General features: G+C 52.3%; 9 protein-coding genes across 9 annotated transcripts; 4 read left to right on the forward strand and 5 right to left on the reverse strand.

Moving 5' to 3' along the window:
- Positions 1 to 5,022: 5,022 nt before the first annotated feature.
- N7458_003602 (DUF3431 domain-containing protein) lies at positions 5,023 to 6,371 on the forward strand (the record flags this gene model as incomplete). Its single annotated transcript, XM_056906985.1, has 3 exons — positions 5,023 to 5,570; positions 5,639 to 6,190; positions 6,260 to 6,371. 3 exons carry the CDS (start codon positions 5,023 to 5,025, stop codon positions 6,369 to 6,371), a joined length of 1,212 nt encoding a protein of 403 aa, XP_056771092.1.
- Positions 6,372 to 6,842: 471 nt separating this feature from the next.
- N7458_003603 (putative GPI anchored protein) lies at positions 6,843 to 7,516 on the reverse strand (the record flags this gene model as incomplete). The annotated part of the gene is made up of 2 exons (XM_056906986.1): positions 6,843 to 7,147; positions 7,216 to 7,516. 2 exons carry the CDS (start codon positions 7,514 to 7,516, stop codon positions 6,843 to 6,845), a joined length of 606 nt encoding a protein of 201 aa, XP_056771093.1.
- A 1,345-nt stretch (positions 7,517 to 8,861) lies between these two features.
- On the forward strand, positions 8,862 to 9,868 carry N7458_003604 (putative aldo-keto reductase (AKR); the record flags this gene model as incomplete). The annotated part of the gene is made up of 2 exons (XM_056906987.1): positions 8,862 to 9,122; positions 9,182 to 9,868. 2 exons carry the CDS (start codon positions 8,862 to 8,864, stop codon positions 9,866 to 9,868), a joined length of 948 nt encoding a protein of 315 aa, XP_056771094.1.
- Positions 9,869 to 10,687: 819 nt separating this feature from the next.
- On the forward strand, positions 10,688 to 13,071 carry N7458_003605 (heat shock factor family protein; the record flags this gene model as incomplete). Its single annotated transcript, XM_056906988.1, has 3 exons — positions 10,688 to 11,160; positions 11,221 to 12,434; positions 12,491 to 13,071. The coding sequence occupies 3 exons, from the start codon at positions 10,688 to 10,690 to the stop codon at positions 13,069 to 13,071; spliced, it is 2,268 nt and encodes a 755-aa protein (XP_056771095.1).
- Positions 13,072 to 13,452: 381 nt separating this feature from the next.
- Positions 13,453 to 15,117, reverse strand: cwc27 (putative peptidyl-prolyl cis-trans isomerase; the record flags this gene model as incomplete). The annotated part of the gene is made up of 1 exon (XM_056906989.1): positions 13,453 to 15,117. The coding sequence occupies one exon, from the start codon at positions 15,115 to 15,117 to the stop codon at positions 13,453 to 13,455; it is 1,665 nt and encodes a 554-aa protein (XP_056771096.1).
- Positions 15,118 to 16,027: 910 nt separating this feature from the next.
- On the reverse strand, positions 16,028 to 16,471 carry N7458_003607 (Clr5 domain-containing protein; the record flags this gene model as incomplete). Its single annotated transcript, XM_056906990.1, has 1 exon — positions 16,028 to 16,471. The coding sequence occupies one exon, from the start codon at positions 16,469 to 16,471 to the stop codon at positions 16,028 to 16,030; it is 444 nt and encodes a 147-aa protein (XP_056771097.1).
- Positions 16,472 to 16,957: 486 nt separating this feature from the next.
- N7458_003608 (uncharacterized protein) lies at positions 16,958 to 18,400 on the reverse strand (the record flags this gene model as incomplete). The annotated part of the gene is made up of 1 exon (XM_056906991.1): positions 16,958 to 18,400. One exon carries the CDS (start codon positions 18,398 to 18,400, stop codon positions 16,958 to 16,960), a length of 1,443 nt encoding a protein of 480 aa, XP_056771098.1.
- Positions 18,399 to 19,091, forward strand: N7458_003609 (uncharacterized protein; the record flags this gene model as incomplete). The annotated part of the gene is made up of 2 exons (XM_056906992.1): positions 18,399 to 18,474; positions 18,559 to 19,091. 2 exons carry the CDS (start codon positions 18,399 to 18,401, stop codon positions 19,089 to 19,091), a joined length of 609 nt encoding a protein of 202 aa, XP_056771099.1.
- A 353-nt stretch (positions 19,092 to 19,444) lies between these two features.
- On the reverse strand, positions 19,445 to 20,911 carry N7458_003610 (replication factor C subunit 3; the record flags this gene model as incomplete). Its single annotated transcript, XM_056906993.1, has 5 exons — positions 19,445 to 19,851; positions 19,954 to 20,343; positions 20,411 to 20,585; positions 20,640 to 20,727; positions 20,781 to 20,911. 5 exons carry the CDS (start codon positions 20,909 to 20,911, stop codon positions 19,445 to 19,447), a joined length of 1,191 nt encoding a protein of 396 aa, XP_056771100.1.
- Between the last annotated feature and the right edge of the window lie 53 nt (positions 20,912 to 20,964).

Below are 20,964 nucleotides of genomic sequence, written 5' to 3' on the forward strand. Positions count from 1 at the left end.
GCCTACTTCGAAATAATGCTCCTGTCTTTGCCCCTGGATGTGCTGCTCTCCATCGACGTTCCGGATAACTCATCGTGCCAATCGGAGTCTCGAAACAGCTCCCGATGGGTTCAATTTTGTCTCAGCTCCCCACTCCCTCTCCTCCATCCACCATACTATGTATACGGAGACCTCCCTCTACGATATACTGTACCCCCTTATATGTACCGTTCATCCGCCCCCCCTCTCCATCTTAGCTTCTCCAGCTTCCATTTCACCTTCTAGCACGACCCCCTAGTACCCTTCGAGCTTCGCACTTCCATCCCTGATTTCTTCCCAAATCCCACCACGATCGGCCCCCTCTCCACCACCACTCCTCCTCCTCCCACTTCCCCCCTTTGGAAAGTTGGCAATCGGCTCCTTTCCGGCCATCTGCATCGCGCATCGAATCAGCGGGCGTAGAACAGGTTCCAAGCTCCTGTAGTCAGCTTGGCTCCCCTGTCCGTCATCCTTCTCTGCTTCTTCCACTCAGGAACGTATTTCATGATCTGGTTCCTGACGCCCGTGCTCCCTTTCGTTGGTATGACACGTCACCGCCACTGGGGGCATCGGTAAACATAGGCGAGCTGGAGCTGGACTCCTGGAGGCGTTGGACGCCTCTGTGGCTGTTGCCTGCAGAGGAGGAGAATGCTATGGCGTACAGTAGTGCCGAGGAGTTATGATAGCATTCTAATATGATAATTCGTCTATAATTTGCACAAATAAATGTTACAGTAAGGACTGCATTCATACAAAAGGACTACCTAAACCTATGGAGGACTCGGAGGAAAGGCTAACTAACTTAGTTAGTTACAGTCCGGTGCTGACTACTAAACTACTGAGCAATTCCCTACAAACTTCAAAGTAATAACCACAAGCATAGATGCCCCCAGAAACTCCAGCAAAGCCACCTCGACGTGGATCGCACGAGCAGTTTCAGAGTGACATCTGACCAGTCCAGCCCTCTCGGTTCACGCCCTGCCTCGTGCTCGCCGCATCGCCACTTTATTTGATACGTTGACGGCTCTCCCGTCCCGCTGCAGCTGTGCTTCAGATTTCTTTTCTTTTTTTCATGTACCCTAGGAGTCTAGTGGTTGGTAGTATCGACTTTGATTTCTGATGCATTACATGACTGCGATCATGCGATGACTATTGCGTTTAGTTACTATTGTTATCCCATTATTGTTCTTCTACTTGTACAAAGTCCCTTGGCCGTTCTCCGTTCTTCGTTCTCTGCCTTTCGCTCGAGGTCCCGTCGTAAACTAATCGATCCACCCCCTAAATGGTTGGCCTCCTTTTTTCCTTCCTTCCGAAGGAAATCCACTTCGCTGTCTTCCCACAATTCCGTAGAGGGCCTAGCGTGTTTGTATTTCAGGGGATCGGTCATCTCGATCTGTCCGAGACTCCTGGTCGTGATTCTTTTGCCACTTTATATTCTTACCATTCCAATTATACGTCCGATCAAGAATGATTAGAGCTCCGCGCATCATCCTTGGCCTGATTTACCGCCCGATCATTCCCACTAGCTATGCCTATAAGATATAGGTACTCCGTAGAATAGAGTATTCATACAATAATGACATCCTCTAGCCTCAAAGAGAAAGACCATAAATAAAGCTCTCACCAACAGGCATAGTGGAAACAATATTCCCCCCCTCACCAATAGTTTGGTCCGAACGGGACGGCCCAGCACTTCCCGGCATTTGACCATTTCTTTGGAAATCACATCTCGCATCCTCGTATTTGCCAAAGGACCCTTTGAAATTACATCTTCTTCTCTGCCTCCACGCCCTGATTGACGGCGCATGGTGCTATACCACGCCAGGTCCACTTTCCTCCACTACCCAACCCCCAGTTAGGAAAAGAATCCTGTGCACGTCTCCACGATCCGCACATCCCCCGTTTCTAGTGCCGCGGAACTTGGCTGCAACTTGCGCGCTCCCAAGAAAATATCAGCTAGAATCCCGCTAGAGACGGGTTAGAAGACCGCCCTGCCACTTGGTGGGAACGTGAGATTTTGATGGCCTTGGTGTGACTTGGCTGTGGAGTTGGGAGTTGGGATTGTGTCGCTCGTGACTGGTTCTTACCGTTCCGACTTGACGGTGCGCTTGCGTGTGGCGGGCGCCGAGGCCATGTCGACGGAGATGAGGAAAGCTCTTGGAGCTTCTGGCTAACTTTCCGTGCAAAGCTATGCACTAACTTTGCTTCCTGGCCAGTGGCTACCACCGTAAGAAGGAAGTACGACTCTCCCCGAATGGTGGTTTGCGTACTCCGCACTTCGTGAACAGGTGCCTGTTTTGGTAACGTTGTCGAGGTACTGTACCCCTTTCTCTTTGTTCTCTATATGAAGGATTTCGTGGATATCGTCTGTGTTTCTTTGAGGCGCAGCGATCTACAGTACTAATTGCTACTCATCTTGGGGATAGTGCTCAACTTGTGAACCCCTTTTTTTCAAGTCTCCCGACGATCTTTCGTCCTCATTCCTGCAGGGTGCTTTGACTTGACTTTGTACGGAAGAAGCTTCCCAAGCATTAAACCTTCGACCAAGCCATTTTGAAGACCATTCAAGTGGGCATTGACCTTCGCCTAGGCGAAGGAGCTTCCATTCGTTTTTTTTTTTCATGAAGCGTCCCGATGAAGACCCGTTCTAGAATCTTAAAATATCAAAGACTAAAAAATAGCCTCTCACCCTAGTGGAATGGGCCGGTCCATTTGGCGTGTCTCATCGTCTCCCGAGTCCGGAAGCGTCGGATAAGATGTTTTGCATTTTCTTTTGCATTCAGGGGGAAGTTGGAACGAGGGCCTCGTCAATAGACAGTAGTGGGCCGGGCATGGCTATTCGCTGCCCTGCTGGACCTGCTGCGGATGCAAATAGCCCTGGGTTCCGAAGAAGGTCTCATTATGAGCTTAACAAAGTACGGCGCCCAAGGTACTCAGCACTGAAGATTTGCTGCCTATTCCAGTCAGGAAGAGCAAATCCCGATGATCCTGTCATGCGAGAAGAACAGAAAAACATCGGTCGCAGCCATTTTTCTTCTTTCTGGCGGTGTGTCTGCATGGCCGCGGCGATCTCTAACTAGGCGTTGAAGCACAGTCGACTCGGTGGTCCAAGGGGTCAATAGCTTAATTATTTCCTACCAGTGCCCAATCGTGTTACGCAATGGCATAAAGCAGGGGTCCAAAATGCCCACGTGGAAGTGAGCTTTGACAAGAAAGCCTACGTGTTATAGGGCTAAGCTTGGGGGAGGAGAGCATTATCAATAGAAGGGGGTGGGGGGGGTTTGCCTAGCATGGAAAGATCCGGAGAAGTTGGAACTGCCCAGGCAGGAAAACCATACATCACAGACTTGTCTCATGGATAGATTATTATTATGTACCTTTAGCTAGGCTTCGCGTCTCTCATCTACTACGGAGTAGACAATAGGTACCAGCCTTGCAAACAAGGAGGAGGAGCGGACGAGGAATGGATGTGTAACTCCTCATGCTCTGGACCAGGTGAAATAGGAAGATAAGATAGCGAGAGTTCATAATCAGGGCTATTGGGTCAATAATTGACTGTAGTGGGTGCATTGGCTGCAGATACCGTACATACGTCGAAGTTTTCTAGAATCCTTCGCATGGTCGGCTTGCGTGACCATATATATCACCGAGTCTGAGATTGGTAGGTGAGGCCGGGGGCAGCTAGTTGGCACACACAACGATGCAGCACATACAATGATGCAGTCCTGTCTAAATGAGATGATAGAACGTCTCCATGGGGTTTCAAACCTATGGAACCTCACTGTATGTGTTGCTTCGCAATTCTATAGCGGCCAATAATTATCGCCTCGTGGCATATTCTGGTCTAATGGACTACCAGCCTGGAGATTCCACCTTCTCGTGTAATGCGTAGTGCCACAGATCCTGTGTAACAACCCTCAAGGGTCTGTTCACGGACTTTTAAAAAAGATGAAGAGCCCATTCCCCTAGAGCCATGCTCATGTACTATGGCACATCGTCACACCAATCTGAATAAAACATTGTACGTTGGATGCAAACTATATAAACTCCTTGCGTATATAGCTGATCTAACCCTGTTTCATCAAAGAATAAGCATTAATCCCCAAACGTAAAGGCCAAAGTGTCCACAAGCGAGCTTCTTTCGACGTCACTCGGCCCATCAATAGATTACCCTCACCCAGGAACATTCGTGGGGTTGCATTGCACCGACGATCCAGGATTATCCCGTCGGACATGGACATCACATCCCCATGGACAGTCCGCACGTTCAACTCAATACCCTAGTCTGCCAGGGACGCGCCCGGGGTGAATACCAACGTGCCAATGAGGACAACCACCGTGGCGTAGACAAGAGTGTGGGACATGTGCCAGTCCCAGACATTGGATCGTGAAACAAACCACGGTTCCAAGGAGGTACGAATGGCTGACGAGTTTGGGGCCCCACTGGAACCCGACCGTTGCATGGACTGCGATCACTGGAAGACGTCAGTATTTCCCTGAGCATCAAGAAGGGTAGAGAAATCGCCAACACTGGATTGGAGACGCAGTCTCATAATTGTGGTGTTCGTTCGTTCATTCAATGGAGTATATAACCCTCGGGGACAAGAATAGCTCTCGGAGGCAGCCATCGGATGCTTGATGGCGCCAACCGGTCCTCATACGCGGCCTCTGCAAGCCACTCGCGAGCCAAGTGCCGATCGGCTGGGGCGTCGTCCCGGAACGATGAGGATTTAGGGACAAGCCCCAGTCAACTGGCCCAGTCAACTGGTGTCGTGAGTCGTGAGTGGGGCCGATGATGATGCTTGACAAACCCAAAGGCCACCAAAAAACAGCTGGCGCGTTTAAAACGTTGGCGCTGCCCTCGTAATTAATAGAATAATGGAAAGGCTGAAGAATCGACGTTGGAAGTGAGTAGTTTATCGTCCTGCTGTTCGCACTGTGAGGGTAATAAAAAGCGAGGGACCTCCAGCAGGAGAAGAACCCCAATGAACCGGTCGCGCAACGATGCGCCTCACTTTCCGCGTATCAATCGCCGTCGCTTTGGTCGTTGCTGTCCTCCTCGTCAAGAATCATTTGGATTCTCTCGAGCCACAATGGCAGGCCAAGCGCGGCCCTGATCTTGCGCCGGAATTCGTGCTGGACAGCGCAGGCGCCCATATCGAGCTGGTCTCGGCCCATCCTGCACGGCTCTCACCAACTTACTCTTCACCTTCGTCACAATCCTCATCCTCCTTTTCGCCAAGTACACCCAACTCGAGTCCCGCTCCACCGTCCAAATCATGGCCTGAGCCCACAAAGCCCGTGACGCCGACCAAGTTTCAGCCAAAATCAATTCCAGTCGATGTGCCGGGCGCGATCGATGATATTTGGCAATACCCTTTCTGGGCAGACTGGGATACTGAAGACGGAGGTATTCATAATCTGAACATGAAACCGAACCAGGAGCCCAAATCAACTCCCAAGCCGAAGATCTCGCCCTATCCTGATCGCATCATCGTCTTGGGTCGTATGTCGTGGGAGGACTCGGATTGGTTGGAGGAGGAATTGCCCGAGTGAGTTTCCGTGGACTGAATAGGACACATTCAGTTCTTTCAAATTAACATTGGCTGATTCCCGATAGATGGCAGCACGCGGTCTACGTGGTCGATGAACCCGACGCGGAATATGCCGTTCAAATGAACAAGGGCAAAGAATCCAACATCTACCTCCAGTACATCATCGACCACTATCACAAACTCCCCGAATATATGGTCTTCCTCCACGCCCATCGCAACGCCGACCACGTCGAGTTCTGGGAGCAAGACAACGCCCTGACCGTGCAACGCCTGCAACTGGATTACCTGAAGAAGGTCGGCTATGTCAACCTTCGCTGTGGTTGGGGCCCAGGTTGTCCGGGCGAAGTCCAGCCATTCCGCCAGCTGGAAGGGCGCACGACAGAAATCGCCTTTGCCGGCGCCTGGATCCGTATTTTTAACAATACGGATGTCCCCGAGGTGGTGGCTACCCCGTGCTGTGCGCAGTTTAGTGTGACAAGGGCACAGGTTCATGCCCGACCTTTGAGTGACTACCAGTCCTTCCACCGTTGGCTGATGGAGACGGAGCTGGATGATGAGACCAGCGGTCGTGTGTTTGAGTATTTGTGGCATATTATTTTCGGGCAGGATCCCGTGTTGTAAGTTGGATATCTATCCACTTGACTTCTATATTCGGAGCTTGGCACTAACATTCGAGCTCGTTCTAGTTGTCCCTCAAAACAACAGTGTTATGAAGATGTATATGGAATGGAGTGGGACCCGGCCTATGAGGATGACTTTATGGATTGGGTTGGTGATGACTTCTGGGACATACCATGAGTGCTGCTTTGTATATAGGCAGTGATATAAAAGTGCGCCCAGCATAAAATTGGCGCATCTCGAGATGAATAGATACCCTCGTGCTTTGTTTTATCTGATCTTGCAATTTATAAGATTTTCTGTCCCGTCTGGCTACCATCACATGCGCCCGTGACCATTGAAGTCTAGTTTAGGAATGGACTAAGTTGATGAATGTCTCGTGCTGTGCCCGCGGGCAACTTGACAAAACAGGCCTGGCTAAGTATCTACCTGATAGACCGACTCGATTTTCTCAATGCGAATGGAAGTCATTATTGTAAAGCCCTCGAAGCAAAAATATCGTCAATTGGTAAAGACTAATCAAACTCAAGAATCAGATACTAGACGGAAGAACTCGGCTTGCAATCTTAAGTACTATCCCATCCACGCATAGCATATCAAGCCGTGTTCCATTCGTATTCATGTCATATCAGACCATTATCATTCCGTCATCTACAGCCAGGCGAGTGGCATGAGACCAGCTACGGCGGCCAGGGAGACAACGCTTGGAGCTGTCAGGCCCACGGCAGCACCAGTTGAACTGGCGGTCGCCGCGCCGCTCGTAGCTCCGGACGGAGCTCGAGACGAGCTGCTGGTAGAGCCAGAAGTAGCGGTTGCTCCGCTAGCTGCCGCAGTGGTAGCAACTGTTGCTGCAGAATCAGTAGTGCCAGTGGCCGAGGCACTAAGATTGGTAGCATCTGCAGCAGCGTTGTAGGTGGTTGTGCTAAATTTGCACGACTGGACGAGGTCAAGGGCTTCTGGAAGATTTACATTAGATTATGGTGCCGCTATCATATGATAGAGATGGTTTCGAGGCAGTTCTTACCATTATCGTTATCGCCATCGTCGTCATCATCATCATCACGGTCATTGTCGCGGGGGGCATACTGGGTAATACAGGCCGCACAGAGAGGAATCTGCGTCTTGGCTGCTTGCCAGTTGCAGATGCACTGCATTTCGGCAGAGTCATTGTCATGTTGGTTATCACAGCGTCTGGAGACTCCGACTACGGAGCCACAAGCCTCCCAGCAGCGATTTGGGACATCGTCTTGCTCCAATTTGGCTGCAATTGCGACGTTCCCGGCGAGGACGAGGCCGGCGAGAGCGAGAAGCTGTTGGGTACGCATGATGGCTGATTTCGAGGGTAGAATGGGTCTTAGATTTGAAGTTCGTTTGAAATTATTGATGGAACTGTTGATATAATTGTATCTTGATGGGATTGTGCTCTCTTTATATGTTGCTTCTACAATCAAGACCCTGATGTTTCTATAAATGAAGTTATGATTGGGGATTGCCGATCTCAGAACCCTGCAGTGTTTGTTTGTCTTCTATCGCATGTTACCGACAGATTGTGTCAATATGGGTAAGTGGGCTGCTGGGCCTCAAAGAGACAATGCAGACCCCGAGTATCAAGATGGAGTCGAACCTCATCGACAGAAATGTATCTCCACCGATCAACGAGGGTATAGCCAATGCTCTCAAAGGGAAAGCCGTTGCCTGGTCTATCCATGAATTAGCCAAGATCCGCCAAGAGCAGAGATTGGGGAGCTCTTCTGTGTATGCGGAGACGGGGAGAAATCCGATCTTGATATAGGTCCCCTTGCAAAGCATTCGATGTGGATAGATTGCATATTATGCTATGGCTAATATCTTGATCTTTGGGCATTCTGGGACTGCTCACTGTGGATATTTCGAATGAAACTCTAGCACAATTTAATCAAGATTCTAAACATACAAACAGCGGTTTGTCTGCCAAGAGCGATGCCCGAAGATATTCATCTAAGCCACCCGGTGGGGCCGCCTCCTTGGCGTCGTAGCTCTGTACGATACTTCGTTTAGGCCTCCTCAATCTTTGATGGAACCGAGAGGGTGATTTGGGACCTATTGTGGAGGATTTCTACATTCCGTAGGTAAGGAACCTTCCGAAGTCAAGAAATCAATGTGTGGCTGTTCCCATCTTGCATGCGTCCTGCCGTTAGCCGAGCCAATCTGTTCCACTCATCCAGTGTAGTTATATATAGATAGCAAAATTCGCAGGTCGCGTCTAGGCTTCAGCATTCTGAAGGAAAACCCCTGCAAGATATTTTGCTGTTTCATCTAGAGAGCTGGATGTGAAACTTGGCGGGAAACATGCAAACGATCTTGCTGTTTTTGCCGTTCTTGCTTCTAGGAAGTTGCCGGCGAGCCAACGGATAGTCGACATGACTCGTTGGAATGAGGATGATGGATAGATTCTGTTATTCTATCTTAGTCCTAATTAATTGACACAGAATAGAGATTAGATATATTACTACAATATCAGAAGTGCTGGCGATGTGGTCATGGTCACTAACTTGGAATGTCCCCGTCCACTTAGTAAGAACGCCCAACCCCGCGGAAACCTGAAGGCAAGTTAAACATTGACTCCTTCTGTCAACTACTTCTTGTTACATCACATTTGGAACGCATCATTCGACATTCTCTCTTCACAGCATGGCTCGAGCAGTAAGTCAAGTGTGGGAGACATATTGTCTGCGCCCCGTGGGAGACTCTGCATCCGCCATTCTCCCAGTGTTTCTCTACGGGACAGCCTGGAAGAAAGACCGGACGGCCGACTTGGTCTATACTGCGGTCAACGCCGGTTTCCGCGCCATCGACACTGCAGCACAGCCTCGTCATTATCAAGAAAATCTGGTCGGCGATGGAATCCGCAAGGCGATCGCGGATGGTGTTGTCCGCCGAGAGGACCTCTACGTAAGTGGGAGCCAACGTAACCCGCCGACTTCTGGGCATGTTTTGACGGGACTATCCAGGTGCAAACAAAATTCAGCCCCATCTCGGCACAGGACCCGGATAACATGCCATATGATCCAAAGGCCTCGGTGACTGAACAAGTCCATGCCTCCATCAAGTCCTCACTGCACAATCTTCGTCCCTCTGAAGACCCGAAGACTGCGGATGATGCCTATATCGATACGGTGGTGATTCACTCGCCATTACGGACTCTTCAACAGACATTAGAGGCCTGGGTAGCCCTAGAGACCTACGTGCCTCATCGCATCCGCAGCCTGGGCATTTCCAATTGCTCCCTTCCCGTGCTCCGTGCACTGTTCACAGCTCCCGAGGCTAAGGTGCGACCGGCCGTGGTGCAGAATCGATTCTACGAGGATACACTCTTTGACACCGAGTTACGGATATTTTGCCGTGAGAATCAGATCATCTATCAGAGCTTCTGGACATTGACGGCCAACCCAGATCTGGTGCGGTCTGATCCTGTCCAGCAACTTGCCACTGCAGCTCAGATTAGTCCTGCGGCAGCGTTATATACCCTTGTGATGGGACTGGGAGATATTGCCGTGCTGAATGGAACTACAAATGAGGGCCGTATGAAGGAGGATTTGGCAGCACCAATTGTCGTCCAAGATTTTATCCAGACTCATCCGGAACAGTGGCAGCAGCTTCTCCAGGGGTTCCAAGCGGCGGTTGGAGATCCCAATTGATTAGTGTAATCTCCATCACAAAACCAAGAAGGCGGCTGATGAAGTTGTCAATTAAATATAAACCATCTTGAAATGCCAAAGTAATTGTCCTTGATGATCTTCCCAGTCGAGTTTGAGTGAACGGAGTCGGCCAGTTGACAGACCGTGCTGACTCAGCCGGCCAGGCGTTGCTCCGCTCGAATTGACCTCATCGTCGCCAGCGCAGATTTCACGTTTCCTTGTGTCGCCTCTGCTCCCATTCTCTTCTGCTTCGATCGCGTCGTATACGCATCCTCTGGCCTGGACTCTTGTCCACCAGCCTGACATATTCCACGAGTGCTGCCTCCCAAAACGGTCTGAATGTGGCATTTTTGCCTGTTCTGATTGTGGCCTCACAAAGGCCCTTCTGGATCGCCATCACGGTGATTTCCTCGACGACCTCTTTCCCCCTCGACCACCACCTTCCAGCGACCACTAGCCACCGATCATCGCGCACAATTGCTGCGTTATAGTGCATATTTACGCGACCAGCTGTATAATAACGACTCGTGCTATCAGATCTGACTCGTTTGCCCGACTGATCTGTGGTCTCAACCTATTTTTTTTTTTTTTTTATAAAATTCGTGCCTCAGCAATCGCCAACGACAACCAAGGCTGCGATCTAGCAATCGCTGCCTTTTTCTGTCTTCATTGACACCTACCGTTGCCTGGACGTCTTTGCGTACATAACGATTGACGGGACTCACATATTTATTCGACCTTTTCCCACCATCACAATACCCTCCGACCCCACTACTCAAAACTCCCATCCTCTACACCCTCGATTGACTTCACCACATCATGAATTCCCAGGGAATCACTCGCAAAAGGCCAGCGCCTGGCACCACCCCCGCGGTGCATCCCCAGATGGGTGCCGTTCCGAACTTCCAGAATCCCAATCCCAATTCGCAACTCTCCAATGACCAGTTCCTGCAATGGGGCCAAAACCCTCCCGCAAATGTCGCCAATACCTCCTATGTTGATCCCTCTGCCTACAACTCCGCCGCATATGGGTCAAACCAAGACCTGTCTGGCCCGGCAGCCACTACCTCCAACCAGTTGACCCGCCGAACTCCGGCCAACCAGCTGGTTAGCCGCAACCGTGGCTACGAACAGGCACCTGTGACCTACTCGGACAACAGTGCTGGCGCAGGCACAGGGGAGGGCGCATGGGGAGAATCAATCGAGGAACTCTACAAACGGGCTCTGGCCGCCAAGAGGGAGGCGCAATCAAAGCGAAAGCAGATTCCGCCCTTTGTGCAAAAGTTGAGCAGGTATGTTGAATTCTGATAGCTTGAACCTTGAAGATGAATACTGATGATTGCTTGTTACAGTTTCCTTGATGAATCTAAAAACACAGAGCTGATCCGATGGTCCGACGATGGCAATTCCTTCATTGTCTTGGATGAAGACGAGTTTGCCCGACGTTTGATCCCAGAACTCTTCAAGCATAACAACTACGCATCCTTTGTCCGGCAGCTGAACATGTACGGCTTCCATAAGAAAGTGGGATTATCTGACAACTCCATGCGTGCCAGTGAGCGCAAGAACAAAAGCCCCTCCGAATACTCTAACCCTTATTTCAAACGAGGCCACCCTGAGCTGCTTTGGTTGATTTCGAAACCGAAAAATGCAGCTGGCCATGCAAGTAAGGGAAGCAAGGGTGGCGCACGTGTTAAGACTGAGGATGCGGACGAGAATGAGCTAGATGACTATGCTGAGGATGGCGGACCTGGTGCTCACGACGACCGTGCACGGCAGCGCCCTCTGTCCTTGGTGACCGACTCGGAAATGCCCAAGGATCAGCTTGAAGGAATTGTTCAGCAACTAAAGGCCATTCGTGCACAGCAATCGGTCATCTCAACTCACATTTCCAGTCTGCGCCGAGAGCATGAGCAGCTCTCCGCGCAGGCGGCCACCTTCCAAGACCAACACACCCGACATGAAAATTCGATCAATGCCATCCTCACCTTCCTGGCAACAGTGTACAACCGCAGCCTGCAGGGTCAAGATGGATCCCAGAACATTGCCAACTCCTTTGCTGGTGCCATTTCGGGTGACCACCAGGGCAACATTGTTGATATGGGGGATGACTTTTCCTTCAGCCCCTTGGCCTCGATGACCAGCCCAACTGCACAACGGACAATGAAGAAACAGCAATTGCTGCTTAAAGCACCACCTTCTGCGAACGATGGCAACCGGGCAACCACTCTATCGCCTGCAGCCGGCGGGACCTATGAGACTCGTTCCCGCAGTCATACTCGTCAGCCAAGTGCTACACAGCATGGACACGTGGAGGAGGTTCTCGATAGTAGCCCCAGACAAGGCCCTACAAACCTGTCTCCTGGACAGCTGGACGAGAAATACCCACAGAAGGATATCATGTCCGTGATCCAGAATTCAAACGCGCGCAACGCCAGCCCAACCACCTTCTCTCAATTCCCCGATGTACTTTCTTCGCTCGAGAGAGGAGGCAATGGCCCTCTCACTCCTGGTGTGCGTGCCGATATGCTTCGACTGATGGCCAATGATACCGGCCACCACCATGGTTCAACCACGGCGAACAATGCTCTGGTCATGCCAACCCCCCACCAATGCCACAAGACTACTCGAACCGCCTTTCCAATACCCGACAAGAGATCGACAGTCTGGTCAAGTTGCAAGCCGAGCAGGACCGTTCCGTTCAGAACTTGACAAACCTCCTCCAACCTCTGAGTCCCACCGGTGCCATCCCGGGGTTGGATGGTGACGCAAACGCCCCGCCTCCAATTGACCTGGATCAGATTTTCAATAACGACTACTTCACTGATCTTGGAGACACCTCGGGCGCTGACCCAAAGCACGACACATCTACTCTTGATTTCGGAACCGGTGCCAATGCCCACGATAACATTCCTACTACTACCCAAGCGGATACCGGCGACACCAACGATCTCCTTGACTTTGGCCATATGCCGGGCGATGACGATCTCTTCAGCAGCAACCAGGGAGCAAACCACTCTTCATACAACTACGGCTTCGACGGCACGGGCTACGGAGCGGACGCGGGATCTGGAAACTTCGACTCCGGCCGGGTCGTCGAACAACTGACTGATAGCGAGGCTACCAGCCCTGCAACCGCTGAGGATCCTTCTGCTGAACCCGACGACGGTGGCAGCGCTGCTAAACGGCGCCGAAAGGCATGATCTCTTGATCTCATGGAGCTGCTCTAATGAAGCCCAGACAAGAAAGGATCAGTTTATGGAATACCCCAGGAGAAACATGGCGTTATTCTGTTCATAGGGGTTCTGCTTTCTTTGGTGGTTGTTAGCTTTGTATGTAAGAATCATTTTTTTCTCATGATATTATGACCCGATTTAGAATGCTCTATGTTTCTGTCTTGCTTCGTAGGTCCCTGATTGGAAATGAGGTTCTTTTCTGCTTCCGTATGTGGTAGATTATACCAGCCAATGCACCGATAATGTACCATGCTCTTCTCAGCATTAACAGCAAAGGAGACCAGTCCACTTTTCTCAGTTCTGATATCTTCCTCTCCCACTATATGATCTCCTTCTATAACCTCCTGCCTACTTCCCATCCCGATCCCACTCCCTCTCCCCAGCCCTCTCCCTCTTCCTCTCCCTCTCCCAATCCCTCTGCATCCCCCGTCTCCGCCCACTCGGACCCCCCAAATCCTTCTCCTTCTCACGCGGATCAATCACCATCAATGAATCTGCATCCCCCGGATGCTCCTTCTTCCAATTCAAATCCTTGCCGAGCATGTCCTTACCAAACCGTAACGTATGGTTGAGCCAGCCTTCGTCATTGACATCCTCCTCGTCTGCGTTTTGCGCTGTGTCCGGATCGTCCCATACTTGGCAGGATTGGCAGTTTGCGATGAAGTGGAGGTCGCAGAGTTGGGCTTCTTCGTCTTCTGGTTCTGTCGCGCGCGATTTTCCTTTTTCTTTGGCTGTGTGTTGGGTTTGATGGGGTTGTGTGGTTGTGCTCTTGGGATCGGTAGTTCCTTCGAGTTTGGCTTTGAAGGCATTGAACATGTCCAGCGCGGCTTTTTCGGCCGAACTCCTGCCGCCAGAGGTAGCTGCCGCGCCGTTTGTGGATCCCGGTGCAAAGCGTTTGCGGCCGCGTGTTGCGGTGTCTGGGATCATGGCTTCGAGGGCGGACTTTTTGCGGCCGGTGTCGGCTGGACCGACGTCGGCGGTCCGGCGCATCGATGCCTTTAATGAAGCTATCTCGGCATTGGTCCGTGAGAGTTTTGATTCCTTGGGTGGTGGAGAGGCTGGCGTGGGAGAGCGAGAGGGGGACTCGGGATCTCGTAGCGGTAATTGTGTCTGGGGGTCTGGTGTTTTGCGTCGTTGTCTGCGCTCTGGCGAGGACGGGCGTTTGGGAGATGGAGACCGTGGTCGTTTGCGTGGTGCTGACTCTGTAGGACGTGGTAATGGCTCTGTTGTCGCTTCGTCCTTTGCAACAGGTACATCCGCAACCAATTTGGTATTAAACTTGGGCTTCGCGGGCCGCATGGGCATACCCTCGTCGCCTTCATCATCGCCAAAGCTGAGCAAGACTTTTCCTCCTTTGGCGGCCTTTTTCTTTTTCTTGGGCACTTGCTTCTCCACTCCAGCTGTCGTGGTTGAGACGACCTTGCGATCCTTCAATTTACCAGCCAGGGGTCCCAATTCTCCAACTTCGCAAGATGTCACTTTCACCGGATACACGGGTCGCTCTGTACCCTCGACACGCTCTGCGTCTGCAATTTTCAACACGTTGAAAATGCTATCCCCCTCCAACCGTCCAAACAGTGTACACTGCCCACTCAATTCGCGCTCCGTATTGCCCAGCGTGATAAAGAATTGACTCCCATACGATCCATCCTCACTCTTCGCCATGCCCACCTGCCCCCGCCGGTTGAATCGTAGTCGACTGTGGATCTCATCGCGCAGGACGACACGTTCGTTCGGGTCGCGCGCTTCGGGGTCGTACTCGAACTCGGGATATTCGTAGATGGATGTCCCACCGGATCCAGTGCCCGTCGGGTCACCACCCTGGACTACAAAGTCTGGCACAATGCGGTGGAAGATCGTTCCGGCATAGTAATTGTCCTTGCAGTGCTGCAGGAAGTTCTTGCAGGTGAGGGGAGCCTGGTTTGCGAATAGTGCGATATGAATCGGGCCAACGGTTGTGTGTAGTGTCGCCGATGCCGTTGGGTTTGGCTCACTGGCGTATTGAGTGGACATGGTGGAGAGGAGTGGTATATGCGGCCGTGGATCGGCCGTCAACGCTACGACGGCGTTCAAGAGGAGGGCGTGGTTCTTCGGTCGAGTCGTCGATTGGGAGCTTCCCCGAGAAAAGTGAACGTCATGTCACGTGACTTATTTACTGTCTCAATAGAGGTTGGATGGGGCTCAATGTATATGCATTTCTTTGGAGCCAACAGGGCAGAATATATACAAAAATACGAAATATACATCCAGGAAGGTCCGCTTTGTCTATGTCCAAATATCCATTGGAGTCCGGGGTCGCTTGGTGGAGTGTCGCTTTCGGCAAAGAAGTATGTGTAAATCTCAAGGTCGGGTGGAGGGCGCGCGGCTGATGGAATGATCAAGTTGTCTATGAGTGTCGCGAGCGGTGTGTTGCAAAGGGAGTGGTGTAATGTTTTGTCTAATACGGGGTAGCAGCATGTTGAAGATATGCGTTTCGTCATGAGAGCGTCGCAAGTCCACGGCCTGTCCACCCAGAAGCGGTAAGCGAGGAACTAAGGAGCGATACTGTCATGGGACGACAATCAGTCAACTTCAACAGGGCTGGACCATACTTTCAATGGATGATGTCGACGATGATGATAGCAATGATGAAAACGATGGCGCATGGTGGGTGTTCTTTTTTCAAGCCTTGAAGGCCTGTGCCGAACCAGCAGCACAGAACTTACAGCGGGCAATCCAGAGGAGAGGAAGAGTCATTGAGTTGTCGCGTAGGGACAAGACTCTATAGGAAACCGAAGGGAATTTTTGGCGCATGAGGGTCGCATATGGGTAGTGGTAGTTGATGGCCAAGGAAGCACCATGGCCCATACAGGCGGAGGGAGCCCATCACCAAGCCAAGTGTAGGGTACTGAGACTCCCGAGAAAGCTCCAGCAGACCGGCAGCTCAAGCCCCTTGACCATCCTTAGCTGCAATCACAGGAACTGCCATGGCAATGGGCAAAGGAACGGGGACCGGCCCAGTGCCCCGGTCCGGATCAAACGTGGAAGCCCGCGCATGAAGCCCCAGTTGAAACCGTAGCCGGCGAAGCGTTCGCTCCGAGATGTCATAGCCATCTTGACGCAGTAGCTTCAGCATTGCCTTGTCGGTCAGTCTGTCTTGCATGAAGAGCACTTTGATCCGCGCATGGAGCACCTCGTCCGCCGTTGTGGTCCTGCTGCGTTTGCGGATACCCCACTTGCGTAGCCGGGATTGGATGGTCCGTTCTTTGACCTGGATGTTATACCGGCTCTCGAGGGTGCGGCTGATGGAGTCGCTACTGATGCCATGTTGAAATAGCGTGATAATCTCGTCCCGGTAGGGCTCGAGGTTGATTTGTTGACGCGGCATGGCGAGGGTGGGTTAGTGTGCCTTTGTGAGTGGGGGAGGGGAAACGGGGAAAAGGGGAAAGGCGGGAGGAGTAGAATGTGGGAAAGGCGGTGAATTTGTGGGACGGCCACTGTTGACGACGGATTTAAGTTAACTTTCGGGCTACAGAACAGTACATAACAGTAGTGATGATTGGTCTTTTGCCGGTTTATACTCTGGTTATACCCCTGATAGCTTAGGACTCGAGAGCAATGGACACGGACCATGCGATGGTATGATCGGACCGGCCGAACTACTTGTCTACGGTGGAAACATGGATCAACGGATATGAATAATAAGTATAGGTTGGGGGTATTATTCCTATTTAGCATCGAGTCGTAACGCATCTCAGAATCGAATAGCAAGTCTCAATCAGGGAGACCACCGGCAGACATGACCACCTGCCCATCCATCATATGAAAAAGATACTATCTCATGTTTTCCATCCCGTGGACCATCCTGCCAATTTTACTTCTTCTCCGCGGAGGCATTATCGGAGGTGACCATCTCAGGAGCCGCCTTGTTGCGCTTGGAAATCCGGAATCCGCCGACCAGGAAGAATAGGGCCTGCAGACCGAGAATCACGGCCAGGGTCACCATGGCGCCAATAACACCGGCAACCGCCCGCGACATGCCACCAGAGCTGGAGGTAGACAAGCTGGAAGAGTCGGAGGAGCTGGTGCTGGCAGTCGAGGTGCCGCACTTGCCGTCAGTGTTGCCACACTGATCGCACCACTGGGCGTCGGAGGTGACGGCAACCTTCTCAATGCTAGTCTTGAAGTCAGACCACGAGAGGAGATCGTTCGACTGGCCGAACAGAGGGTAGACGGTAGGCTCGGCATTGCTGGTCATGGTGCCGTTGTGGAACGTGAAGCGCACGCTGAGCTCGCTCTCAGCGGGAATACCCGTGCCAGTGGCATTGGTCACGAGCTCAAAGACCATCGACGAGGCATAGTCCGGGACACCGGTGAAGTCAACCGAGGCAGCGGGCAGCTGCACCAGGCCGAAGAAGGAGAAGAAGGTTCCGTAGGAGCCAAAGGAGATGCCCAGCTTGGACTTGCCGTTGGTGGCAATGGTGTCGTTGAGGCTGGACAGGATCTCACCCGCCAGCACGGCACCATCGATCGCCCGGACGGGCTCGGACTGGTTGAACGCCAGGTTGTACTGCTGGTTGTTGGCCAGCTGGAGCAGCTGGGCGTAGGTCTCATCGGTCAAGTCCTTGAGCGCGGGGTACTCGTCGGTGGAGTTGTGGATCTGGGCCACATTGAGATAGTCAAAGATACTGTAAGCATTCTTGAACGACATCTGCGAGGTGGTGAACGTCGAGTTCAGCATGGGCGACAGCGACTGGTAGAAGTCCTTGGTGGACTTGAGCAGCGCGTTGTACGAGTCCGAATTGTAGTAGTTATTACTGCTCACGGTGGCCGCCTGGCAGTCACTCGAGCCCTGCAGCCAGGTAGCTCCCTCGTTGCTGTTACTGGAGGTGGTAGCGGTGACCTGGATCAGCTGGTAGCCCGAGAGAGGAGACACGACGGTGGTCGAGTTGGCCAGGGTCTGGTTGGCACTGCTACCGGCTGGGGGATACACGCCCTGCAGGAAACCCGTGGCCGAGTTCTGCAGCACCGTATCGGCTGGAGAGCTGGCGCTGATCTGGGAGGCCTGGACGATCAGAGGGCTGATGCCCTCAATCTGCTTGTCCGAGCTGGAGAGGATATACCGCGCATTGTAGAACGAGCCGGTATCATAGACCTCATTGTAGCCCAGGTCGGTCAACTGGGTGTTGCCGAGAATCTTGGCGGTTCGATCACCGTGGCGCGCAAAGATGTATGCGCCGACGACACGCTCTGCCTCGACCATGGAGGTCGAGAGAGAGGCGGCCAGTAGAAGGCCGGACCGAATGGAAGAGCGCATGGTTGAAGGCACGAATTCCTGGTGCAACGGCGGAGCAGCAGCAGCAGCAGCAGCAGCAGGGAGAGATGCGAAGGGTAATCAAGAAAATGCAGAGCAGCCGGGGATCCCTTCGTCCGGGTTGCAGGGCGTGCTGGACTACTTATGCTAGACCGCACTAGCCCGCGGAGATGAGAGTCCGGTGCATCGTGGATTTGCATGGCATCCATTGCAGCGGGTCAGTCGAGTCGAGTGTCCCGCCGAACTGGACCAGCTCCGGGGCCTTTCTGGTTGCGGGGACCAGCAGTCATTGGCGTTACAGTCTGATTCTGATTCTTGGAGGGGCCGGGTGCGCACGGAGACTGCCGATATGATTGTTTTCTTCTTTGGGCCGAAACAAGCGCAATTGGTGCACTATGGACGACTGTACAGTCTTGACCTCATGCCCTCCAGGTCGAGGCTCCCGAAGGGCAAGGCCAAGTCCGAGGGGCGAGGAGTTGGTACACCAGCAACACAATTAGCTAATAAGAATGGAAACAGTGGCCCCCCCAACCCCACAGACGATAAGACAGCGGGAGACTGGCCAAGCGTGAAGGAGAGTGGACTGGAAGACCTCGCTGAGGAGAAAAACAGTGAAGAAGACGACTCGGTGGAGAATCGAGCACCCTGGAAACTTGAAAGGACCCTAGTCACCCTCCTGAGGACTGCTGAGTAGTGCTGATAGGCGTTCCGAGCCTCGTGGGGCGGCCGACTTTTCGTTTATCATACGAGCTTGGGCCACGCTAACAACCCCAATTGGGGGCTGGTCCAGGCAGGGATTACCCAATCTGTGTCGCTGACGGAGAGAAGCGAAGGAGTCATGATCGCATCGGCATGCCATTCTGATTCCTGGATGGATCTCGACGAGTCGGGACTGTGGAGGACTGACAGTACGGAGGAGATCCACAAGCCTAACTCGCCAATCATGGAATCCATTGGCCTACGTTTTTGGTCATAATTGATGCTCAAACTATTGCCATGACCATCAGCTCATTGTCATTTGCCAAGTGTCCGATGTTCATTCTAAACTCATGCCATGGCGATGCCCTTATCGCCCATCAACTCGCACCCATTTCGTACCACGCCCACCATCCCGCCCGTCTGAACGGCCTCAGATCCGCCACCAGATAATCGCCATTCAATCTCAGCCAGTCCCTCAAGCCAAGTGATGCGGGTCTGCGCCGGCACTTCCAGCCGCTGCAATTGTTCCGCCAGCGCGGACAAGATATCCGCCAACGCGAGACCTTTGGCCGCCTTGAGCGTGTTCACCGTGTTAAGACATGAGGTCACATCGCTGGTGGAAAGGATTGTGCTCATGATTTCTTGAATGTCGGCCGGATGAGGTGCCGCGATGCAGTCGTATATTGTGGCGTTGGTGATCATTTCGGGTTCGGGTAATGGTGCCTTGGGAGCGTCGCGCATCGGCAACGGGATACCTGTGCTCATCTTTTAGTTTCAATCTGATAGCGAGGGGTAGTATTTTGGGTGTGGCGACAGTCAAGCATTTCCGCGGAGAAGGAGGGGGAGGGGGGACCCACTACTAGCATGACAGGCCTGGAGGACATTCAGTGCCCTTCGCATATCGCCCTTGCTCAGTCGCACTAGACTGTCCACTGCCTCGGGTTGGATGCGAACATTCTCTTTCTCAATCACTTGGTCTACCAGCACTCGAATGTCGGCTTCCTTGAGAGGACTGAACCGGAATCGGGTGCATCGTGATAGCAGTGCGGGAGAGAGCTTGTGTGTATAGTTGGCGATGATGCAGAATCGCGTGTTCGCCGTGTATTTCTCCATGATGCGGCGCAGGGCCATCTGTGCTGTGGAGGTCATGGCGTCGGCCTCGTCGAGAATGATCAGCTTGAAGCCGGCGAGCGCAGCGTTGCCCTCTGTCGCCGCTGCTGGGCCCATGGAGAAGATTTGTTTTGTGCCTGAGGAACATGTGTGTCAGCACTCTCTGTTCGAAGGTATCCTTTTTACCCCGATAAATCTCCATACTAGCAAAGGTCTTGATCTGTTCTCGGACCACGTCAATGCCACGGTCATCACTAGCATTGAGTTCCAACACCATCTGCCGCATATTCTTTGTGCCGTATATCCGCCGGGCGAGTGCGAGGATGGTCGAGGTCTTGCCGGTTCCAGGGGGACCGTAGAGGAGTAGGTGAGGTAGGCGCTGTCATCTCGTGAGCATTCGGCTCGTCCATTCGTCCGGATGTACAGTACGTACGTTCTTTTCAACAAATTTGTTGATGGTGGCTAGAATGTCTTGATGACCCGAGACATCATCGAGCGTATTTGGGCGGTATTTTTCAACCCTATCAGAGATTGTAAGCAAGTATTCCTTTCCCCATGAAAAGTCACGCCGTACCAAGGGAGATTGTCTTGAGCTTGAATGGGCAGGTCCGCCGCCGCCCTCTTTTTCCCACTAGCATTCTCTGAGCTGAACTGGACGTCCTTGGAGGGCGCATCCACATCCATTTCATCCTCGTAGTCGGACATTGTGAAGAAATGATGCTATAAAAGTATGAAGTGGGTGGGAAAGTGAGTTGACA

The sequence above is a fragment of the Penicillium daleae genome (genome assembly GCF_028827525.1).
Source record: "Penicillium daleae strain IBT 16125 chromosome Unknown utg000002l_segment0_segment0, whole genome shotgun sequence".
In the NCBI taxonomy this organism is placed as follows: domain Eukaryota; kingdom Fungi; phylum Ascomycota; class Eurotiomycetes; order Eurotiales; family Aspergillaceae; genus Penicillium; species Penicillium daleae.